General features: G+C 39.3%; 1 protein-coding gene across 4 annotated transcripts in view; it reads right to left on the bottom strand.

The window, feature by feature from the left end:
* The window catches only part of dscama (Down syndrome cell adhesion molecule a), a 90,117-nt gene extending 64,858 nt beyond the window's left edge, over positions 1-25,259 (bottom strand). For all 4 annotated transcript variants that reach the window (XM_042008675.1, XM_042008677.1, XM_042008676.1 and 1 more), the window contains exons 1-3: positions 24,375-25,259; positions 5,444-5,761; positions 5,161-5,310 (exon numbers count right to left, since the gene is read on the bottom strand). In XM_042008675.1, the coding sequence (XP_041864609.1) occupies positions 5,161-5,310; positions 5,444-5,761; positions 24,375-24,417 (511 nt within the window). In that variant the 5' untranslated portion in view covers positions 24,418-25,259. The remainder of the gene's footprint in view (positions 1-5,160; positions 5,311-5,443; positions 5,762-24,374) is intronic.
* Between the last annotated feature and the right edge of the window lie 258 nt (positions 25,260-25,517).

Below are 25,517 nucleotides of genomic sequence, written 5' to 3'. Positions count from 1 at the left end.
CATACTGCACATGCAGAATATTGCTTTTAAACTGCTGTTACACTCTGATCATACAGTTGTGTGACCTGATTTCCAAGTGTGGCAAAACACACCTTCTTTCTATAAAATCTGAGGTATGGCAGAGTGTATCCACAGTGATAAGAATAAGCTCAAACATACAGGGTGCATCAACCATGTCACACTAACAGTAGTTTTTTACTAAACACTAAATGGCTCCAAAACCAACCCGGCTTAGTAGCTGGCTTGAAATGGAGGAGTGGTGGGGAAACGGTAGGCATTGTGGAAAAGCATGATAACGTCCAGCAGCCTTTTGATAGTAACTCTTGATATTTACTTCAAAGGCCCATTATACACAGCCAATTAAACCCACATAGTGTAGTTTGCTCGTCTCCCTCTCGGCAGTGGCTGGGGGGGAGGTGGAGGCTGGCTGCAGAGAGAACTCCAACACACATCTCAAATGTCAATAAACATGAAAGAAACTGTGAAATGCACAAGATGGCTCAGCAAACAGATTGGATGAGTTAGAACAATGTGCAGGCTTATTAATCAGCTGTACAACTGACTGTTGGGATGGGATATTAACTGGGTTACCAGGATTAAATGTGAGAAAAATGGTAGAGTTATATTTATTCTTGCATATGAGTGAGTACAAAAAATAATATGTATGAGCATAAATATATGAGGGAATTATATGAGCATGAACAAAAAGAAGAAAAAAAGGACGGCTAAGCAGAGCAAAGAGAATCTGTGTGATGACCAATGGCCCTTGTGTTTAACTCGTGTGCTGAATGAAAAGAAGCCCAGTGTGTGTTTGTGTGTGTGTCTCTGCAGTATAGTGCTGGGGGGTCGGCCCCCTCTCAGCCCTACTGGTGCTGAATGCAGAGCAGGCAGCATCAGGCCGCTGCAAATGACTACAAGGCCTCCTCAGTGACTGCAGCAAAGGCTGCACCTGGGGAATGGCCCAGTGCTGAAACAGCCGCAGCCACACACGCCACCACAAAACAGCCTGAAAACAGCCCTGCAGGAAGTGCACACATGCTCACCAGGGATGCTCCACAAACACAGCCATCCTCACCCTTTCTGCATGAGATTATTCAGACGCTAACTGGATTACTTAATAAATAATCTTGACCAAAACATTTTGGAACTGGGGGGTCATCAAGGAAAAACACCTTCAGCAAGACCTAGATACAGATATACACACACAGTCTGATCTATTTTATCAGCACTAGCACACATACATTTTCTCAGCCTCATTTTAACATGAGTTTAGGATCACAAAAATATTTAATTCATATACAAAACATTCTTTTAGAGATAACAGAAACTAAAATTTAAATACCAAAAGTTTCAAAGTCCAATTAATCAAGTACAATACAACTAATTATAAAAGAGAAACCACAAACAAGTATATACTAATATACTATAACAACTTGCATTCTCCAGTGAAATAAATCCAAAGCAAGCCTTCTTTTAGAGCTTAATGCCAGGACAGATTTTCCTCTATTGTATCCATAAATCACAGGAAGGCAGTAAACCCATCACAATCGGAGCTGGACCTGATTGGCTCTGTTCTAAAACAATGACTGAGATCCTCTTAGTCTGGGCAGTCTGCTGCTTTTGTTTCCTCCAAACTTTGTGCAATACCCACATAGATCCTATATTTGCGTGCATTTATATTGTTGATAAAAAGTGAGCAAAAACTGGTCCTAATATAACTTCTAAACATCTAAAGCATTGGATTAAGTAATTTATAAATCCATATGAATACTTGTTTATTGTAATCACTTACCTTCTTCACACCGGTCTTTTGAACTGAGTGGACTCGGGACAATCAAAGGGATTCATTTTAAATTTGTCCATCATTTACAGAGGAAACAATTCAGGATGCAGCTGACTACTCTTTTCAGAGACTAGCTATTCCTTGTTCTATTGCAGTTTTTGTCGCTAATAAATAATCGACTGTCCGTGTGCATGCACACAGAGTTTACAACTGATCTAACTGTGCATGTTCAGTACAAAAGTGCAGAAAACAGTTTTTTGGATTTTCTGGATTAAAGCTGTTTTTGTTTTTTTGTTTTCTTTGGTAATTTGCAAGACAGTCACAAGATTGAGATTTATACTATCACAAATCTCTTTTGCTTTGAGCTATGCATAGAGTCCTCAGCCTCAGGCTTTACACAGATGAAAACTTTTCTTTATGTTTGCACCTATCATCAACACACAAGTAAAGTTTTGGCCACAACAACTTCCAGGCTCCAGATTTTCACTGACTGACCGTAAGGGATATATGTTCACTAGAAAACCAAGATACTGGCTTGTTACTTCAGATTGTGGTCACTACTTCCTCGGTTACAAAAATGCACCAAGGCAACGATAGACCTCAGAAAAACAACGCTGGCGCTGATCTTGCATACAGGACGTTTTTACATGTTGGCACCTAAATGTACAGTCACTAGTTAACTAGGGCCAGGTGATGAAACCATCTGAAGGTTAGACAGAAGTTCATTTTATGTTGATCTCTGTGATAAGTTTTACACATTTTTCAAACAATCCATTGAGTGAACTTGCCTCCTAAAGTGCTGAGATAAGAATTTTTGTTGTTTCTAACTACACAAAATATCAAACTTTTTTTTCACTGTAGAGTTGTGTGCAGTGGTTCTCTTCAGCCCTTCTTTCTCTGTTTTTGGTAAATGACCGACACAAACTCATGCTACATCAACACCCTGGAAGAATATGTGTGAAAGCACCTGGTGAGGAATTCAGCAACTTCATGCTCCTGTTGCAGGGAGAGAAGGAAAAGCTTGCACTACAGCGTGCATGCTTTAAACGTGTGGGTAGCCAGTTTTACAAAGCAGAAGTTGTAACGGAAAAAAGTGCACTCTCAGGTAAGATCAGGGGAGATCGATCAATATAGAAAATATCATTATGATATACTTTATGTCATATGGCCCAACCTAGCTGTCAAATAATTAAAGAAGAGAGGCATCAGAATGCTTCATGGACGCCACTGCTACACTAAATAACACTCTAATGACAGAACCTGACTTCTTATCCGATGGAGCAGCTTATGTGTCATTTTACCTTTAAAGAATGTGCAAGTGACAAAAATGTTTTCAAGACATATGTGCTGCTACTTTTGTTATTAAACAACAACAAAACTGATAAAAATGAGAGCAAAGTCAGTAATTTACAAAAAAAAAACCTGAAGGCTTCACCTCTCAAATCCTTATTTTATGTTTGTAGCTTCTCCAGGGGTTGAGAAATAACATTTTAGAATAAGTTTTAAAAATTTAAGAAACTCTAAAATGAAGCCTTTTAAGTCTTGATGGACTGCAGTCTAAATTTTCTGCTCTGTTTTGGTGTAACCGTTACACCAAAACAGAGCAGATCATTGTTCCACATCCATTCCAATTGGCTTTGAAAGAGTTTAAATTTCCATCTAGCTTTGCTACATAAATCTAATCTGTTAAATTTACCTGTGCACTGTAAAAGACAGTTGGCCAAATGCATGCCTTGTAAGAAAACATCATATTTTCAACAAGTCATGAAAAACTTGACATGATTAAAGGAAAAACCTTCTCATTTACCAGTGTTAGACCCCTGTATAAACTAATGCTGTTGCCTTTACACAATCTTCTGACTGTATGCATTTTTCTTAGAGTTCTATTCTTTCCTAATGGACTCTGGGGCTCTATAAGAAGTCTTTTGTTTTCTGCCCTGCAACAACTCAAAAAAGCCCAGTCCAGTGAGACCTCCAGGCAGCCTGTCGAACCAGTGCACCACACCAGGCTGCACCTTCCAAACCGAAGAGCCAGAGTCAATTATTCATGTTTGAGACAGAAAAAATGTATTTTACTAAGTTTTTTTTGTTTTATGTCAAAGTGTTGATATTGTTTGAAGTCATAAAATTTTAATATGCTGTTGGTTGGTCCTCGGGTTGAGGGGTTGAGCCATCTTTTACCAAGCTGTCACTCACAAACACACACACACACACACACACACACACACACACACACACACACACACACACACACACACACACACATACACATTGTGCACTTAAAACATGTGTAGCAGAGGATGAAGGAAATGGACGGTGTGTCGTAGGATGCATGCACTGAGACGTGAATAAAGACCACTTGGTTGTGGATTCATAGGCTTCCATCATCTATTATTTAGCATGGAGAGGAGCGGTGGATTGGTAGCTGGATGATTTTTCTGACAGCGTTTACATGGCTGATGGCTACAGAGGGGAAGATTTTTACAACTAGAGATTAACACTTTGTTTTGACAGAACAGAAACTTTCTCTATAAAGATCATTTTCAGAGAACCAGAACTTTGCAAATTCAGCTAACATGCAGCAATGCGGCAGCATGTCGACGAGCTCAGCTGAACAGTTCAAACTCATTTAAGTTGAAGAAACTTCTGGCGAAATTTGCCTGTGTCTGAAAACATGCTAGCAGGAAAAATCCATTTATGGTCAATTAAGAGATTGCTATAGATTTCAACGTGGATTCTGCCTCAACGGACAAATTTGAAACGTCAACAAAACAAAAGTGGCTGCTAGCCAGCATTTGCCCTCCATCCAAAAGCAAAATGACATTAGCACTAGTCTATTGAGTTTGCTAAATGTCCCACATAAAGTGAATTTGCCCCCCAGGGCTGGGAAACAATCACGCAGGCGAGTGTTCCATTTAAGTGATTTGAATGATCAGAGTACTGCAGAGCTTCCTATCAGCCAGAGAAATGGGTCAATACACTGAGACTAAGTGACACGGCTGGCAGCCTGTGCTCTCGTGGAAGACCAGGCAGAGGAAAAGGAGAGGGGTCTCACAGTCATTGGGTCAGACAGATGTAAAAATACAGACACACACACACACACACAGCAGGGTTCTGGCAAGCTGGCACTGGTTAAGCCTCAGATCAAACATCTCAGCTCACAAACACATCTCACAACTGCCATTTTACCTCAATGCCAGCAGTAGCAACAGCAGTCTTCATTTTCAACTCTGTCTGCTTCTAGATGCATCATAACGTCTGAGACATCACTGGATCAACAAAGAGGCTAACACAGTCCTCATCAGTAACATTTATTTTGGACTTCCACCTTTTCGAATGTTTAGCAGTATTTGTAGTGGGAACAAAAGATGTCTTACTTTCAGCGTTGATTGACATTGTGTCCTTCTCCCAGGACACAACAGTGATGTAGGCCTCCACTGAGGCAGGGATAATGCACTTGAAGACCGCCACATTGCCTCTCATGGCTTTCTGGTCCTCCACCCGGACAGTATACGGCTCTCGTAGGACTAAGAAGAGGGGGCAAAGAGGTGTGTTGTGTATAAAATGGAGGACAAGAAACTCCTCATAAAGGACTGTGATTGTTTGTGTTGCAACAAAGGAGAACTGTTGACAGTGATTTTTTTTAAAAAAAGAACTGACCAGCCTTAATGTGGACATCTTGGCTCCTGATTCTCCCTGAGGGGTTCTCCACTGTGCAATAGTAAGTGTTGTCGTGGATGAGTTTGCTGAAGCTGGAAGGGGGGATGTGGAAGATCTGAAGGGTGCCATTGGGGTGCACATGGCGGATCCCTGGCACGTCATAGATCTCCTCGCCGGTGGCCAGGTACCAGCGCAGTGAGACAGGGGGCACACCTGCAGCGGGACAGGGCACCGATGTCCCTGTGGTGCTGGCAAACACTACCTCTTGCACAGATGCATTGACAAAATATAAGCTGGAACGTAGATCTTCACAGAAAACTGCAGGGAAAGAAATGAGAAAACAAAATGATGTTAGATCAGCAATTAGGTTGTTTCCACTTCCCATCAAATGCTGAACATCTTTACCTAGGTGCTGTTGTTAAAGTTGAATAACCATTATCTTTAACAAAACTGTGCTTTCCTGGACTGAACATTGTGTCTGTGCTCACTGCAGTGGAAGGAGGCTGCAGAAGTGTGTCTTTTGTCTGAAAGAAGGCATTGCAGCAAAGCTGTGGGACAGCAGCAGTGAATGTAAAAATACAAGATCCTGCAGAGAAACGCTTAATTTTCAACTTCCTATAAAACCTTGTCCCTCTCTGAACTATTAGAGAAAAGTATTTTATAGTAATACTTAAATGTACAATATTGTTTTTCATAAAAAATCTGTATATAATCTTATACTAAAAAACATTTCAATATAACATTAAATAATATGGTTATGTTGCACTGTCCTGTGATTATAAAATATGTGTGGTATTGTCAAAGGGTAATTTAATCAGTACATTTGTATGTTTTTGTTTTATTTTTTTTATCAATCAGACAGAAGTTTATTCATTGCAACAACTGACAGCTATGGACTCCAACCAAAGGTAAGCAACAACAGCATGTCTATTCATGGTAAATTCAGTGCTTGGCTGCTATGCTGGCTGTGCAGCAGTGGGTTAAAGCTACAGCAGTAATTTTACACATTTGTAGTAAAACATATTTTTTCACTCTCGTTGTTTAAACTGTTTTCATTCACATGATTAAATCTGGTCTAAATGCTGCATAAACACTGTAAAGGTGTTTCAAGCTCAGTGCACACAGTGGGCCATTTTTGCAGCTGTTGCGTTATCGCCATTATACAGTAATTTCCACCAACCTACATCCTGCATTACTCTCCTGGATGCACTGTATACCTTTTGGAACTTTTAATTTTCTCTTTCTTAACAACACAATACCAAGCAGTAATTCCTTCACTAAGCTACAAGACAGATGTACAAATGTTACACACTGACTGCATATTGGGAAGCAGAATAGAAATATTTAAAGCTGAGGTTTTTCTTTTTAAAGCTGAGGAACAAAGACAAAATTATTTATCTTTGGCAGCAAAGAAGTAAGGATCCTCTTGTAGGAGAAGCTGCAACCAGGCATTAGCTTCGGACTTGCACCTAGCTCACTAACTTTTACGCCTTTATGGAAATGCATCAATTCTTAATGCCAGAGTTTGTAAAAGGACTGTCTACTTAAACAGCAGAGGTATAATGAGAGTGAGAAAAACTATTTTTATTTGGAATTTGTGAAGACCCACTGAACACTGCAGATTAACTTGGTTAAGAGTCAGCATTGTACCACAGTGGTTTGAAAGTTGCATGCATACTCAGATTACTGAGATTTCAGTCAGCAGGTGCTCAGTGTAAAGATTTGCAACAGTGTCACAGTGAAAGAGAGCAGCAGGTCACCACTAGCACCCGCCTAATTTTTCACCCACTGGTTTACAGTCTTTTACTGGAAACAGCTGGTATCATTGGACACACTGATATCACTGCAATGGCCAACCTGACTGTGTCGCTCCCTACCCTGCTGGCGTGCTCATGCTACATTGATGCATCTCAGCTGAAAACCCAACAGGATTTAACCACCAGGATTATGAAAGTTGCACAATTTAATAATGTTCATAACATTTTCCAAAGCTGGAAGGTAACCAGAACATCTAATATTTGCAGGGGGGATTTGTGATTTCACATTTAAGCAGTTTGGCTCAGGTAAAATGATCCGATCTGTTTGAGTAGTTCATTTGAGCTGATCTGAAATCAAGACAAATTCAGAATGTCGATTTATCTCTGCTTTAATGTTAGCACTTATTTATTTCATTGTGAAATCACACCTATCAAGTGGAACATAAATGGTAATAAGGCAAGCAATAATGGAGATGGTAACAATGCACGTCAACATTAAGCACAAAATTCTAAATTGTTTCATCAATAATACCATAACAACGTGAACTATTATTGTTTATGTTTATTTGGATTCATCACATAAGCTGAAAATCCAGTGTTTTTATTGGCAGCTGTATATTTACTCATAAAGGTAGAAGTTTTTCCAACAAATCACTCCTGCAGACATAAAAAAAACAAAACCAGTGGAAAAATATAATCAATCAATCAATCAATCAATCAATCAATCAATCAATCAATCAATCAGTTAATTAAAACTTTATTTATAAAGCCCTTTCAACATGCCTTAAGGTGACCAAAGTTCCATACAGGTGAATTAAAATCAAAGAATAATTTCTTACTTGAAATAATGATTCCATGTTGTGTAAAATATGAAAAAAAAAAAATGAAAATAAATAAATAAAAACAGTGCTCCACAGCCTTGTTAAACTATTGCATAAACAGCGTCAGTCACCTACTGTAAATATTTCAGGTATCTCTAGTCCACAGCCTTTACTCTCCACTAATGTGGGCTCCCCCCACTGCCAGCCTGTGCGACAGCTGCCAATCCCCCCTCCCTCGAGACCAAACGTTTTAACGCTTCATAAATTCCTAATGAGCGTTCTCAAGTCACCAGCCACTTCCACCCACTGGTCGTTCAACCTGTTACGACAAACAAACACTGTGGCAAACACATGTTTCTGCACATTTGAAGCTACACTTACTTCACACATGCAGCACTCTGAGGGCCGGGCCTGGAGGTGCTGAAAGAACGCCTGTAGTTGTCAGCAGCTACAAGACTGTAGTTTCTTATCCGAGAGGTGATAAGGAAAGGCAGACAAGCCCCAGTTCAGAAGTGGCATAGTTGTTTTTTATTAACTGATTTCCAGTTCGGCCTTGCTGAAACCTGCATGTGCCTTCACTGATTGTTCAGCGAGATACCCCTGAATTTTAATTGTTGACAGGCTATTTTATTAAATTAACCAAGACAGAGTTTTAATGCTGTGGCATGAATACTGTACATTCATCGTGTGAAAAAACATGTGATAGAGGCATGATTAAAACCTGAGAGATTTTCTCTAACTTTAATGATACACAGGGAACTTCTTAGAGGTTCATTTACAGCCTTGTAATCACACGGAGTAACAGCTGGTCGGTGGTTTCCTTAAGAAGGAAAATCGGCCGTGAAGACGATCATAAAATCTCAACATCTGTTATGAACAGCACTGAGCCCGAGGTGTTTATGTGTATAACTGTTTCAACACAGCTTGGTTAATTAGCTTCCAGAATAGAGCTGAAGTATTGCCTCTTACCATCTGCATACATTTCTGTTAATGATCTCCCAAATACTGGGGAGTCCTTATGGCCTCGTGATAACGTACTCAGAGTAACAAGTGTGTGTTAATGGGACAAGTGAGTGTTAATTTTACAGCAAGATGCGTAATATATATATATATATATAAAAGTGAAGAAATAAAAAGCACAGTTGTAATGGGTTTCACTCTTTATCTTCACAAATTGATATGTGAAGGTCATTTTTCTAAATAAACATAAAGAACCTGCTGTTGTATTAAATAAACAGGCCATTTCAGCTACTCTGGTCAAAGAGGAGTTGTTTCACATTAAAAAAAAAGTCAACTGCACAGAGCAGGAAGTTTCCAGATTCAGTTTGTCAGTTTTTTTTCTTTTTCTTTCCTTTTTGTGTATTTTCAGCTTAAGTAAAGTTTTCAACGTGGATCATGGGTTAAGAGTACCATCATATCGTCAGGAAAGTGGTGGGTAAAAAAACAATGAACCACAGAATCTGGATGCTACTCATATCTATTCAGAGTGCATTATCCCTTCATACCTAAATAATGTATTCATATTCCACCTCCTGGTATAGTAGCATTTTGCTGTAATCATCCATCAGAGAAATCGCTGTCTGAATGAGAACAAACGGCCATCAAGCAGCTTATGGTCTCAGCATGTTTAAAGAGTGACTGAGTGATGAAGAGCGAAGAGGCTGCCTCATAACTGCTTTTGTCTCAATATGATTTGCACCAACTCATAAAAAATTGAGAACCCTAACCACCTCCACTACCACCATCAGCCATTTATGGGTGGCTGATTCCTAAAGATGCGAAAGCCTGATGGACACAAAACCCTGCCAGATCCCAACAGTTCAGATAGATACAGCAGGAGTGCATTTATTTTTTAGTGCACAGCCAAGAAAAACAGTCGGGGTGGGTTGAGTGGGGCAGTGGGAAAGCTAGAAAGCACTCAGAACGCGACCCAAGAAAGACAGACAACATAAAGCATGGCAGATGAATAGGAGAGATGCTATGACAAATGTTAAAGGTACACTCCATCTTGGATGAAAACCTTTGTAAATTTTCTCCAAACTTGCTTTTTTGGCCCTGATTTGTCTGTTTTTATTCCACTCTGACCTTCATCTCTCTGACCCTACCTCTCAGATTCTGCACCTTTACACAAGAAAAAGAGCACAAAAATAAAAATGTTGGTTCATGGTTAAATACCAGACACTCCTTGCAGTTTATCCTCTATGTTTCTTCACTAAGAATAATCTAATAAAGTAGAAGTAACAGACATAATTTGTATTTTAGTGGCATGTTTGGATATCCAGTTGTGCATTAGACGGTTTCTGTGTGTTTTTGTGTTGCAAGCAGGAGAGAGAACATGTGGGAGGCTGTTGGCTGTTATCAAGTGTGTTTGTGTGTACTGCTGTTAAATGATAATCTCATTAATGATTGACATAAAATAGTGAGATGTAACACAAGCAAATATATGCCCTTTGTAATTAGTTGTTTTCCAAAGAGACATAACACACCTCTGAGGACCTATTCTGCAGAAGTTTTGAAAGGAGATGAGAGAGCTGTGAACTAAAATGTTGTGATGCAGGCTAAGGACTGATCAACTGGTCTGCATAAAACAGAGGAGTTTTGCTTCTGGCCATTAGTGATGTTTTTTCAAACCAGCCCTTAAAAAAGGGATCTCATCATCTGGTCCTTGAAGGCCACCGTCCTGCAGATTTTTAACGTTTCCCTAATTCAACACACCTGACTTACATTAATGGGTCATTATGCAGAACTTTATTAGGTGGTTAAATCCATTTAATTTTAATCAGGTCTGTTGCAGCAGGGAAGCACCTAAAACCTGCAGGACCGTGGCCCCTCAAGGACCAAAGGACGAGGTCGCTGCTTTTAAATAAATAGTAATGCATAATGTAGCCAAGGCTCTGAATTAACACTCACCAACCTGCCAAATGCAGGGGACCAAAGTTTCATTTTGGTGGGTATAAATGAAAACTTACAAACTTGCTAGTTTGTTAGAAAATCAATGAAGCAAAACATTTTGGTTATTTGTTCACGAAGTGTCATTGCTAAATTTCCTATGAGTACTATTCCACAATGTGTCATACTCATACTGATCGTATGGTGTAGTTGAATAAGGAGTGAAATTCAAACCAAGTAATTGATGTGAACAGGAAAAACAACATTGTAGAGGTGACTGGATGGTAAAGAACGAGGCTAATGAAAGGAGGAATTGCAGAATGTTGATGACGAAAGGGGATAAGACAAAGAAAAAGAAGATGTTTGATAAAAAAAAAGGGGGGGGGGGGGGGGGGGTTTGGGTTGTGAGTGGCTGGTCTTCAGTTAAAAAAACAATAATGGAAATGCCATTTTTAATACCAGATATCTTTGCAGAGCTCTACTTTAGATAATGCAACCGTTTATTGAATAGATTGGAAACAGAGACGGAGTCATTTCTGTTTCCATTAAGGTTTTTTCATCTTTAGTTTGATGAAGCTGTACAAAATCTTTAAATATAACATAATTTACCTACTGGTTAATGTGGATTTGCCATCACACCATAACAACTCACTTTCATGCCCTTCATGCCTACACACTCTAACACACAAGCCTGCGCCAGAGTCTGAATCAATGTCAGCTTTCCTTAAGCCAAAAAACACAAAACGGAAGAAGTCATATTGTTCAATTATGAATCTCACACATCTATAATTGATAGACTGTCTCTTCTTTGTGATGTCTCTCTTAGCAGTTCTCAAGGGAGGGGCAGAAGGGAAGGAGAGATGGGGTCCTCTTGGGTTAGTGAAGTGGGTCTCCTCTGCTTAGTGAGTGAAATAATGCTTGGCGCAGTCCCACATGTCAGCACCTATTGGTGGCAGGAGCTCCTGAAACCCAAATGGTGGATTGCAGGTGACTCCCCATGCAGTCTCTACTACAACATTTAGAGCTCAAGGGCACCAGTCATGTTTTGGGCTCAAGGAGTGTACGCAGGTTTGTCAGATGGATGTGTGTATGTGTGTGTGTGTGTGTGTGTGTGTGTGTGTGAAGGGCTGGGCGGTAATGCCTAAAAACCCATGGACATAGATGCTGACACGGCCTTGGTGTGCAGGCAAGACATCAGGGAAGTCAGTGCAGACAGAAATGTTGCTGGTTTAGCCTGCAATCTTTACAGAGAATATTAGCCTGGAAGAACTTGGGTATGAGGTGACTGACTGAAAAGGATGCAACTGCAAATATAGTTAGTAATATTACTCCTATCATGAAATAAACACACTTGTCCTTTATCTTTGCTTTAGTATCTGCTCAGTAACACTCATGATCCTCCACTCTGACAATGCCAGTCAGTGCCAAATCACCCTTGCAATTTATTTAAGTAAATGCCTGATCAATACAGGTCCCACTAACACACAACATAAATAGGCCTATGTATTAGCCTTTGCATTAGTCCACTGATCAGCTTTTTGTTCAGGCCGTCTTTTTCTCAACCAAACACCGTTAATCAACCTTAGTTGACTGTGTGCTGAAGTGTTCTTATTTTCCTGTTGAAATGACCAAACTTGCTTCATTTTATTTTAAATTACCATGGCTGGCTGCACAGCTGTCTGCAACAACAGCCTGGTTTCATCCTTTCTCCTATAATTTTATCACATTGAATTAGCTATTAGCCTCAACATGTCTTCCCTGCCCAAGGCTGCTAACGTATTTAAACACTGTAGGTCTGAATAGCTCTAAGCTGCAGTGTGGCCCTCACCATGTCAGAGATATCTGTTGTGCTACAGCGGGCACTAGGGCATCAAGACATTAAGGCAAATCCGCTGGGGCAAAGTAGCACTGAGCCATTCTGACAGCTCATGGCAGGCGATGCAGGTAATTAAGGCAGAACTCTAAAGAAACCGCCTAGGGAGGGAGTATGGGGGCTGAGGGAGTGGAAAAGGCCAATTCACAGAGAAGGGTGGAGATGGGTGGAGGACTGGACGGCCTCACGATGACATCCCCACAACCTTCAACCCTGTCCCCTGTTGCCCTAAGGGCTTACACAATAAGCAGTAAAAAGAAGTGCTGCGGTGAGCAGAGATCTGCAGATTGAAGAACAGTCTCACTATCCCAAATCACTGGTACCCAATTTGCCCTCATGAATAATGTTGAGCTCTGCATTCAGTGCCATGCAGCCGCTATGTAAAACCAATGATACCCTATTCTGATGTCAACTCTCTGGAGGGCAAGAGAAGAGTCACTGTGGAGTGGGCTAGTTGATGCATGTAAATGCTCATTTACATGAGGGGGGAGTTCCCACCCACTGGTTATGCTGAAGACTTTAATCAGTTATATCACCAAGGTGGAAATGGACTATTTTTTTCCAAATCGACTGGGACAATGGGGGGAGACAGGAAATAAAATGCAATGATGGAGCAATAAGAGGAGAAATTCATGTGAGTGAGTAAACACATCATCATGTATCAAAGTACATGAGCAGGAAAAGAACAAGAAGAGACCTCCATAATGCTCCATTACCCTTCCTAAGTGACACAGCATTGAAATGGCAGCACATACACGGCGAAACAGCTTCTATTATTAATCCACATAAATATCTACATATGAATCAGAGCTTGAAGAAGGCACCAGTGACTTCCCTAAAATAGATTGCACTGTAGCCACATATATTTGTCTGTAACCCGGCATGATATACGTTATCAGAATATTCTCACTGCCACTGGTTTCTGTAAGCAGGTTTTTGCATGTGAAACAGCCTATAAATGGCATGGTCTTGCTCCTCAGTTGTTTGATTCATGTCTTAAGTCAAGACTGAAATATTTAAATCAAGACTAAAGTGATAAGATAGATAGCAATCACAAAGACATTCATGGTCTTAAGAAGATGAAATTATGTTTGGTGATTCTACTCTAATGATAATTTTGGTTTTAAGCAACGTTTTCTGAACTTACCGGGTGGCTTGCCATTTTTAGTTTCCCTCTAAGGTTTTTAACAGGTTAAAACCAGAAAGCTTTTGGTTTATAAATACTTGGAAATATAATGACATTCCCATCAGATTCGACCTGATGGCTGGTCTGCATGCCAGTGCCAGTACTTATCCGGGCTCCTGCTGCGCTTATAAACTCACCAAGCATGGCTGTCAAGTCTTTGCTTTTTACAACTGTGTGTGTAACTATAGAAGCCTGTATCTATAAAAAATACTTTGAACTTTCCTGACATGCCTTAAATCCAATTATCTATATCACTGTCACTAAATTTAAGGTAAATATTATGCTAGCAGTTGGTGAACCCAGCTTAACCTGAAGTCTTGACGTCACTGTGAGGCTGCTAGGAACAAGCTGACATTCCCTGAACCACTAAGTCCATTAAATCTTGCCAATTTTGTACAAATTAAACAAATTAGATTTGGCATGTTAGACAATGAACTTCAGATAATGATTGTTTTTACCTCTGGAAGAGCCTGGATAACTTCCCTCATTTTTTTAAACCAAACTATATGCTTAGGAATAAACAATGGCATCAGTTGTTCACAGTTACTGTGAGACTCCTGGTTTTGCGTGGTTGTGCATTTGAGTGTAGTCTTCTGAGGTGAGATAAAAATTTGCTGAACTTTTTGGTTAATGCTATTCAACACTGCAATGGAGGACTATTTTGCACTAAGGATTTTGTCAGTGATGCCCTCTTTTGCTATTGACTCTCATATCTGAACATTTTGAAAGTACTTGACTTAAATTTGTATGTAATACATTGCAGGACAATATACACTGTGCATGCTACTGGAGAGTGGATGAGTAGCAGTATTTCTATTTCACTAAAAAATTCCACCCACTTCTGCTTGCTATATAGTTGACCGGTTAAGCTGATGGGAAGAGAGAAAGAGAGCTAGTGGATCTCAGGTGAGCTAAGAAGGAGGACAATAAACCCTGCAGGGAGGAATGAACGAAGGGATTAGCTGAAGGAGGAAGGCTGACAACTTGAAGATCATATATAGCACTTACGGCATGCTACAGCCTGTAAAGGCGATAGCTTACACAACCAATGAAGACTACGGGAACTGGGAAGATCAACTTAATGACCAACCTATTTGTGTAAATTATGATTTTGATAATTACTTTTGACTTGAATGGATATGACTGAGAGCAAGTAGATAATAAATATGTTGTAGTGAATGACTGAGAACTAAAATACAGCATGGGTGTGGCATGTGGGTAATCTCGTGACAGACTGTGAAACATGCCCTTTCATGAAAAAATGTGTCGTAAATTCGACATAAAAGTAAAAAAAAGGACAATAGCTGCGTTTTTCTTCCTCAGTTCTTCATACAATACAGTCTTTGTTGCAGTGTGATAATGTTAATGCTTATAATGTAATGATGTCATCAGTTGCTACCTGTACCTAGAACATTAAAGCCAGACTGGTGGTCTGGAGTAAATATTGGTGGTGGTAAGAGATGGCTGCTTCATGTCCCGCTCTGTGCAACATTTTCCCTAATTTTTTCTAAAACTGCTGATATACATGCAACTATTTACTTTTCATTTTGCTTCCAGTCACTAACGGTTTGGTAGTGGAACTACAAGCTCAGGGTAAATCACATGGTTTGGTTTAGATGCTTAAAAGTACAGGGTTAAAATAAGAAAACTATCCAGACAGACTAAACAGTTTATTACTCACTGATTGCAATTCAAGGCACAAAAAATAGCCTAAAAAATACATAATCTCAAAATTCTCAAGCCAGGTTTGTGAAACAACTCAGTGACTGGACAAGCAGATAAATTTCTGCTGAGACTGAGCCACTGTGGGAACTTTTACAACACTGACACGATCAGCCTGTCTGCAAACGTTTAGTTTGACTCCATTTTTAATGAAACACATCCCCATTAACACACAAGCGATGTGTCCATTTAGACAGAATATTTGGAGCACAATCTTCTCGTGAATGTGAAGAGGAAGCAATGCCCTCAGTCACATTTCTGTGCCAGTGTAGTCGCACCGCTATGCCTGCCAAACACCAGTGTTTGGGATGTTAAAACTGCTTATGTGACAAATACTCACCAGTTGACTTTCTTTGAATTGGTAATTCACATTACCATTATAGTGATATATATTGACAAGTTATCTTATATTGACAAGTATATGGTCAGTCTGGATAAAAATATTCTTGATTTAATCTTAATTGTAAAAAAAAAAAAAAGACAGAAAAAAGATATTTGATTTCAGTAGTTTAAGATGGATGACATCAAGAAGGAGCTCGACTACTTTGCCATGGCCCTGGAGAAACCTCAGAGGCCCTTCCTGGCCATCCTGGGAGGAGCGAAGGTGAAAGATAAGATCCAGCTGATCAACAACATGCTGGATAAGGTCAACATAAGAGCAGTCGTCTTTCGACCGGAAGGTAGGCGGATCGATTCCAGACTTCCACTGACTACATGCCGAAGTGTCCTTGGGCAAGACACTTAACCCCACGTTGCCTCCCGATGTGCCTATCGGGGTGTGAATGTGTGTGAATGGGTGAATGTGATAAGTAGTGTAAAGCGCTTTGAGTGGTCAAACTGACTGGAAAAGTGCTGTATAAGTACAAGTCCATTTACCATATCGAACTTGAAGGATGCAGAAGAACATATTTCTGTATACAGCAGTAGGTCTTGTCGCATACACTCATTTTTTTTGCTGGTATTATAAAGACAAATTTAAAATAACACTTTTACATGCTACACATTACATTAGCAAATATTTACAAAAACATGATTTACTTGCATGAAAAAGCATTTAGCATCAAAGACTGCTGTCAGATTTAAAAGGGGGCTACTTTGTTTCCTGTTTATTGTATGATCTTTATACAGAATTTGTTTTCTGCAGGAGAGAAAAGAGGGAAAATATGCATGCTAGTGATGGTCGAGGGCAAATCAAAGTCCTCAGGTTAAAAGGGATTGTGGGTCAGACAGCTAGACATTATTGCCAGTCCACTCAGTCACCCCTACTGCGCCTCATCCCTGCCTCCCCTCCCTTCTGCAGTCCACCATTTCCCTTAAAGGCAACAGTATTTCATGTTCAGCAGCTCCACTACAGACTTCCTTTATCACATGCAGACCTATTGTGAGCTAAGTCATTGTGTGAATCTGTTTTCTTTGTATTGTATATACATATACATATATATATATATATATATATATATATATATATATATATATATATATATATATACAAATTTTATATATTGTATATTTATTTTTTATTTTATATATTTATATTTTCCTTTCAGGTATAGTGCTAACAACATTGGCGCATCAATTTATCTTCATACTAAGAAGAACAAGGAGTCACAATATGGTCCAACGTAGAATACACCTTGTTATGTGGGAATATGAAACAGAAGCTAATCATCCAGTCCTGTAAGGCTGTCTGCAACAGCACTGTTATAAATCACTCTGATGGATACACTGCCAATTGAATGCAGCAGAGACAGGCAATGGTTGAGAAAATGGTAGCTGTCTGCATTAGAGCTGCACTCACTCTGCACAAAGATAAGAAGAAGCTTTCATTAACCATCATGTTTACCACGATTACTAAACCACAGTGCATCAAAACCAGTGATTCATTCACATCCAAAACTACCTCATATTGCAGTCATGGATATTTCATCCTTTCCTACACCTGGGTTATGTGCATCAGGCTGGCAGCTTGGTGACAGAGGGCCTTGCAAACACTGCCAGGCAGCAAAATACACATCAACGCATTCAGAGCGTTTAGTGCCCGGGATTAATCAAATTATAATTTAATCATCTGATCAAACAGCAATTAGCATAATCACTTCTGGGGAAGGCCTGATAGAGTGGAGGCTGGAGCAGAATGGAGCTGGGGGCTAACAACACTTTAATGAAACATTTGCCAGAATGTTTGAAAATGTTACACATTCCCGGCTACAGGAACAGAGCTGGATTTTGGCTGCTAATCATCGCGGTCTGGATGTGCCTAACGAGCACGTCCAGCCACGGGGGGAGAAACTGAAAGTGAGGCCCTGCTTTAAAATTTTCCCCACTTATGTTTCAGCACTCAGGATTCTGAACTGCAATTCAACAAACATTGAAAAAGATTATTATTATTTCTATCTTCAACTAGAATTCTATTTTTATTTTTTTTCACACTGTATTTTCTCATTAAAATATACTTTTCTGGCAAAGTAAATCTTTACAATCCAACATTGGCTACAGAAAATATGAATAAAACTAACTTTTTAATAAAATATTTTAACCATCTAACAATAAAGACTGCTTTCAGAGATAACAATGACAATCTCTGTTATTCAACTATCACATAATAATCTAGGAATGGTATTTTACACAAAGACGATGTAACCGTTATGTTATGTTGACAGAGAGTATTTCTGTGATAATGTCCTCACAATCTTTGTTAAATTGCTGGAAAGATGTGGTTGAGGAGAAAGTATGATGACTTTACAGAATTATAAATGTCACATTTAGTATGGCTTAATAAATGTCAATATTATATATCGTTTGAGCCCTTTAAAGAGCCTACATTTGTACTTGTTCCATTAAGCAACCACTACACTTTATATAAAGAACTGATGTCTGGAAACATGTTTCATCAAATCTTTGTGTTTTACATTAACTGTTTTAATCAACTGACGTAGTTATTTTTACAGATTTTACTCATTTGCCTCTTTCCTCCTCAGTAATAAACATAAACACACAAACAAAAGCAAACATCTGCCCATGACCACAGGACACAGATCTTTGTGTTTTTATCTTTGTTTTTGAGGAGGGATAGTTGGTCCCTGAGCTTCTTAGATCCCAGAAAAACTTCTTCATGTCTGTCTAAACTAAAATTGTCATGATGGCTGGAGTGTCAGAGATAAAGGCCAGGATAAAGCAGACACATATGGATATATTGTAATATACTGAAAGGGGAAGAAATTATTATTATTGTAGATCTCATAGCTACTTGTCATGAAGAAAATAAAAAAAATCTTTAAGTCCCTTCAAATCAGAAGTATAATGTGTTTGGGACATTTTTGCCTGCCATGCTGCATTTCAGATGAAGATCGAGTAAAATCTTCCAGTCGAATGTGGAGAAACAAAAGTAAACAAGAGTGGACTTTAATTACAAAGCTTACCGTGTGCCCTCCAGCCTTAACACAGCATTAACCTACTGCCCTGTTTCAGAATGAAAGTCTACAGACACAAACAACACAGCTATCTGCTATCTTGTTATGTCACCGTCCTGGTTAACACACACTTAAACTTCATTGATTTTTTTTTCACACCAATATGTGATGCTAACTCATCATACATTCACGGAGTACCATTTTAATGAGACAGTTTGTCACTAAACTCCTTATTTTGAGAAAACAAAGCCAATAATCTGTCAAAGTGCACTTGCTGTTTGCGAATGCAAATTCAGTCACTAGTCATCAATTATTAACAGGTTAAAAACCAGTAAACGTTGCTTCTGAAGTGGTATGAGAGGGCCTTTTCTGACAAACATTCATAACTAATTTTGTGCTAAAAAGTCTCTTAACAGCTGTAGTATTTACTTCTTTAGTAATTGCACTTGTTTACCCTGTTTGACCTGAACTTATTAAATCTAACTTGGGATTTTGTTGATTTTTAATAAATTATCACAGCTAATCACCAGTAACAGCAGCAGGAAGCTTTATCAACAATATCAGTAAGTACCAAGGGTTAATACAACAGTTATACCTGTAAATGTAAGCTGCAGCACTCAGTATCTACAGTACTAGAAAGTGGAGGAAGAATAATAAGGATTTTTTTATCATGGCCTCATTTCTGCATGGAAAACCAGGCTTATTAGATATGACTCTGAGCTTTAGATAAAACATAACATGAGCTGACTGTGTGTCCCTCTTCCCCCTCTCTTCCTCCTCTTTTTCTGCCTCACTACACACTATCATCTCCTTAAGCATTCTGGTATGGGTTAAATGAAACCTTTAACAGTTCAATGTGCATCCATTAACATATGCTTGAGTCTACTCACGGCCAAGTCAAGACACACGCACACACTGTGGAGTGACAAAAAAATCTTGACCCGATGGTACTGACAAATCCCAGCGTGATTAGTCCACGAAAGCAGCGAGCCACTAATCCTTCCTGATTTTACATCTTATGCATTATTTAAACAAAGTAATGACATTGAAAAAAATTCATGCTGTTTGAGTACATGCAATAGAAAAACCATACATATAATAAGCATCAAATTACATGTATTATCTATTTATTTACTGTGCCTGCTGATGCTAAAATAAAGTGAATCAATTAAACTTGATGCTTGAGTGTAGCATCAGTAAATAAAGTAACTGATCAGTACTGAAACACATGAAGACATGACTGTTTTTATCTTGAAAAAGTAATCATAGATTGTTCTACAGCGATGTTCCCTGTGGCCTACATTCCGCTGGCTGGTGCGTTAACTTGTGACTGAAGAGCTGAGCTCGGTTCTTGTTTGCTGATGTGTGCTGCTGCGACTCTTTCGACCCATCTTGACTCTATGTGAAGTGACAGATGTATACCAAAAGACACGAGTCTCCATGGACCCAGTTTCCCACTGGTCCTCATGCGACCTCTTAGCAGTGTTGTTTTGGCTGGTGATAATTGCCAAACATGGTATGCAACATCAGATCAGAGATGCAGTAAAACACAAATACATCTCTGTAATTTGTTTTAACATCAACCCTGTCTCCAAGGAAGTAAGATTACACCATACACAAGTAACTTCAGTCCAGCCAAATGAGGAAATGTATTATATTTATATCATATTCTAAAGGTGGAAACCAGATGCCTTTCAGTTAATTTTGACATTTTTAAATATTTAACAGAAGCCTTTTTCTTCCACTAGAAATGAGAAGATGCCCATATATTCAGAAAATATTGAAGGGAAAACAAATATATCCTAGGTCCAGGAGAGAATAGGCCATGATTTGACACGAGGAGATGACAAAATATTGTGATCAATTTGCTGCTTGTGGCCTGTGTGAGAATACTATTACTACTACTAGAATTATCTCAAATTTTTACTACAATCTTATCCCTCCTCTCTGGCCTGGACTGGTTCTAATGTCTCTCTTTATCAGGGTTAATACTGTTTCTGAGCTGGAGTTGAACTGTGGATGACAGGTATTCAGATGTTCTGGTGTTTGGCGTCTTTATTGTTTACTGTTTTTGTGCATCCTTATTTAAAACTTAAATACTTCTAAGTGTGTATGTTGTAAATAGATCTGTATATTTTATTATTAGATGTGTATGTTCTATCTATCTATCTATCTATCTATCTATCTATCTATCTATCTATCTATCTATCTATCTATCTATCTATGGGGCTTCTAAGCAGAAACTTTGCTCTGTGTGTTGTGCGGATGATGAAAACTGGAATAAATTGTATATAAACACAGTTCTGCTTTAACATTGATCACACCTGATAATGCTTCTGTTTTCATATGTGAAAGAACCTTTTCTTCAGGATCTTAAACAGAATCTAAAAATGCAAACAAATGTATTTAGAGTCAACTGAGGAGCATTTCTGTGTATTTGCACAATGTATTAGTTTCCAATAGAGCATATGTCAGACTCCCCACCCTTCCTGCTTGTGCAGCTTTGCAAAAACAACTATTTGTAACCCTTATAGCATATTTTAAGTTTTTTTTTTCAGGTTTTTTAAGCAATGCTGCACTGTCAGTCAGCAATATTAGGAGAGTACAGTTAGACATATCACAATTTAGCTAAAATAGGACTTAAGCAATTATGCTGTGAGGCTAATGATATGCCCTAATGCTATCTCTTAAAACCTGGAATATTTTGTTCCTATTACATTTAGGTTTTAGTAGACTCTTCTGTAAAAGCACTTTAAAAGCTCAAGCATCGCTGAAGTGAACTTCACACCAGATTTCACTCTCTACAGTCCTGAATTGTTTATATCCAGCACAGATGAGCTTGCAAATGTCCTCAAATTGGCAAACAACAATTTAGAGCAAAATGGGAGTTTGTACGATGGGTACTACTCATAAATAATGATTGCAAAACTAGAGGTACAGTTTAAATAGGTGGACTCAAGTTGCAATCTCTTTATATCTTTTCTGATTTTTGCAACAGTCATGAAACTGATAAATCACTTTAAATCCATACAATTCAGTATGAAAAATTAGATCAAGTGTTGAAATGAAATTGTTGAATAATCAGAAAAGACAGACTGTAATCTACCAGGAAGCATTGCCCACACTGCAGCAGCATCATTACCTGGGTCGCCATAGGGACAGCCTCAGTTGCCTGTACTGGACCAGAGCTCTCAAAGCCTTTTTTTCAGGGAGTTACATCTCTCTGTCCAGAAGAGGTGGAAAATATCTGTTTCTGATGGACGCTGCTCATTAAAACTAAAAGCAGAGACAATACAGCCTTAGATCAAGTCATAGTCCTTCTATCCAGCCTATACTGTCAATTTAGCATGGTAAAAAAGAGGAAAATACACAAGGGCTTGTCAGGATGCTTCTGAATATTTCTAATTTCTGACACCAAAAGCACAGAGAAGGTCAGTGTCAAGTGGACAGAGCCTGCTGAACGGCACAGCATCAGTAGTGGCCACAAACATAACATTCATCACAATAACAAGAGCTGTTGCTGCCATTCAAACTTTCCATGTAGATGTCTCTAGCAGCAGCCATTTTGCAACGCTGTTGCCTGGATTAAAGAGACTGGAGAAGCCATTCACAAGCAAAGCAATGGATCGTGTTCAGCTAACAGATTTCAGCTCAGCACTGAACAAGATTTGAAATAACCATCAGTGTCCTCTCTGTTTCTGGAAACTATCTTGTTCTCTTCCAGAAAGGGATATTTGCTTTTGCTCCATTCTCTACTATAAATAACCCCTTGTCTTTACTGAGCCCTTAAATGGCCACAAAATGTTTTTTTTCTGTCATGTTTAGTTGAAACATTGTCCTCAATCAATCTTCACATTGTGTCCAGTTTGGATTTCTAATCCTTTTAACCATTTTCTTTTCATCTACCTTCCAAAGCAGCTTAAATAAATACCCTAATTTTCTTTCTAGCTGATTTCTGCCCCCCAACACACATGCATCCCTCTACCCTACAGTGCCTTGTCCTCCTCACTGCCCCCCTTTCTCACTTCTTGTATTCGCTGAAAAAAAAAAAGAAATACAGAAAAAAGACAAAAGACAAAAACAATAGCCCCTAGTCCAATAAGGACACAACCGCCTCTTATCAAACCTTTCTTTTCGGAATTCGCTGTGTACAAAACAGAATCTCAATACATTTTGTGACATGTGCATTTGGGCAAGGGTGATAAGGGCTTGTCTCTTTTTCTCTCTCTCTCTCTCTCTTTTTCTCCCCAATCCAAAATGACTCCATGTCTGTGCTTCTAATATGGCGGGTGCAATGCTGGAAAAAAAGCACAGCCAACCTATTTAATCCTTTTTCTAGAAGATACTCGGTATATTCCACATAAAGCATGCAAACATGAAGCTAAATCTTATTTTAAATCGTGTTTATGCTTTAAGTAATAAGTTATTTCTTTACACTTATTTCTGTATTTCTACCTTTTTATCAACACACTTCTTGTTTTTGATTGAATTTTGAATATTGAATTTAAAAGATGATTTTATTTTCATCAGGGTGATAATTTCTCTCTTTGAAAGCAATTCAGATGCAGATTTGGGCTTTTAACAATTGCTGATTACACCAGGAAAACATAGAAATCTGTTACAGCAAATTCTTTCACTAAAAGATCCGTTTCAAAAGCCATGTATATTTTTGTATATTATTGTTATTGAAATCTGTTAACATGCATTTTTGGCATGTTAAAATGATGCAGGAAAATTGAAACAGACTGAGGCCCTGTGCAGCTGGTTGACAGAAAATAAATGACCTTAAATAGAACCAACCGGGAATGACGCTAAAAATTGTAAGAATTTGTTTTAGACCTTAAATTTGTTAGAAAAAAAATGTGGACATAGTAAAATGATATATTTAGAAATACAGCACACATGCTGCGCCTATCACTCAGCCTACATTTTCATCTCTTTCTGGCGCTCTATTTCTGTCCCTACAAAGTATTATTCTTAAATATTGACCATATATGAACGGTTGAAGAATTTTACACCTCAGCTTTCTGGGGGGGTTCCTGCAGATGCAACTATCCACCCCCCACCACCACCACTAAAAGTGCCTACTGCCTGTGACAGGACATAGCAACAGCCTGTTCCTCGCTCGATTTTTACAGGACAATGAATAAATAAATAATATCTTCAATGCAGAACTGCTCCCTGATTATTCAGGTGATTATTATTTGAATACTCGGCCCAGTGGGATAATTAACCTAAACTTGAAGTTCGATGTGCGCATATGCATCACTTACCATTCAAGATGCACTGGAAAAAGATAAGAGCCAATATCCACATGCCCCGCTCCGTTCAATATCCAATCTTATGCTTTTTCTTCTTCTTCCCCTGCGCTCTTTCGTCTTATTTCTTCCCTTTTATTTCTTCAACAAGTCAATTGCAATGAAAGAAAATGGAGCTTGCAAATATCTTTCCCCTTCTCTCTCCTTCTCTCTCTCCCTCACTCTCTCAATCCTGCACGTTGGGAAGAAGATGAAGAGGAGGAGGTTTGAGCTTCTTCCTGCTGATTGTCTCCTGGTACAGCGGGAGATAGTATGTGATCCACAAATGTGCGTCTCCCCCCCTTTTTTCTGGGCTGACCGCACCGTGCCGCGCCGCGCCGCGCCTGGCCTCAGTGCAGCCGTCCCTCCGTATCGGAGCGCTGCTCTGCGTGGAACATGAGGGAGCTTGGCTCGGTGCGCTCCGGTCCAGGTGAGCTGTGCCGCCGCCGCCGCTGCTGCTGAGTCAGAGGCTGGAGACGCATAGGATGAACAGCCTCTGCGCGCAACCAACTCCACGGTGAAACAGTTAAAATAAAATCCAAAGCAAAACAAATCCACCAAAATCAAATAAAGAAAATGATCAATCAACTATAAATGAATTAGAAGTACGCAAGGAAAAGACATGGAAGTGTCATCTCAGTTGTAATAAAAAGAAAATGAAAAAAGAAAAGAAAATGCGCAAAAGTTGTAATTTTTTCCGAGGATTAAAAAGCGCATGGAGTTGATTGTTAGCTGCGCTGGAAACTCATTCTCTCTTCGCCGCCTCTCTCCGTCCGGCGAGCAACAAGCACACGCATCTTCCCCCAGCAGCCGCACACACAAACTGCGCACACTGGTCCCTGCGCTTAGAACCTGCCCTGCCTCAGAGCACTGTAGAATAAACCCTCGCCTCCTTCTCCGCAGCCGCTTTTGTCCCTCTCCATTGCCTTAAAGGTGCAGGGGTGGGGTGGGGTTGTGGGGGGACGCACAGCTGAGCCTCTCAAACAGCGTTAAAAAGAAAGGAAAGAAAAATAAACCGTTTTTCTTTTAGTTTATCACAGAGATGACGGATCAAGGTGCCCCACTCAGAGAGAAAAACTGCATTAACATAAGCAGGAGAGAACTAGCCCATGCAGGACA

This window comes from Melanotaenia boesemani, chromosome 15, assembly GCF_017639745.1.
Source record: "Melanotaenia boesemani isolate fMelBoe1 chromosome 15, fMelBoe1.pri, whole genome shotgun sequence".
NCBI classification, from domain to species: domain Eukaryota; kingdom Metazoa; phylum Chordata; class Actinopteri; order Atheriniformes; family Melanotaeniidae; genus Melanotaenia; species Melanotaenia boesemani.
This window is presented reverse-complemented; position numbering and strand designations above follow the sequence as displayed.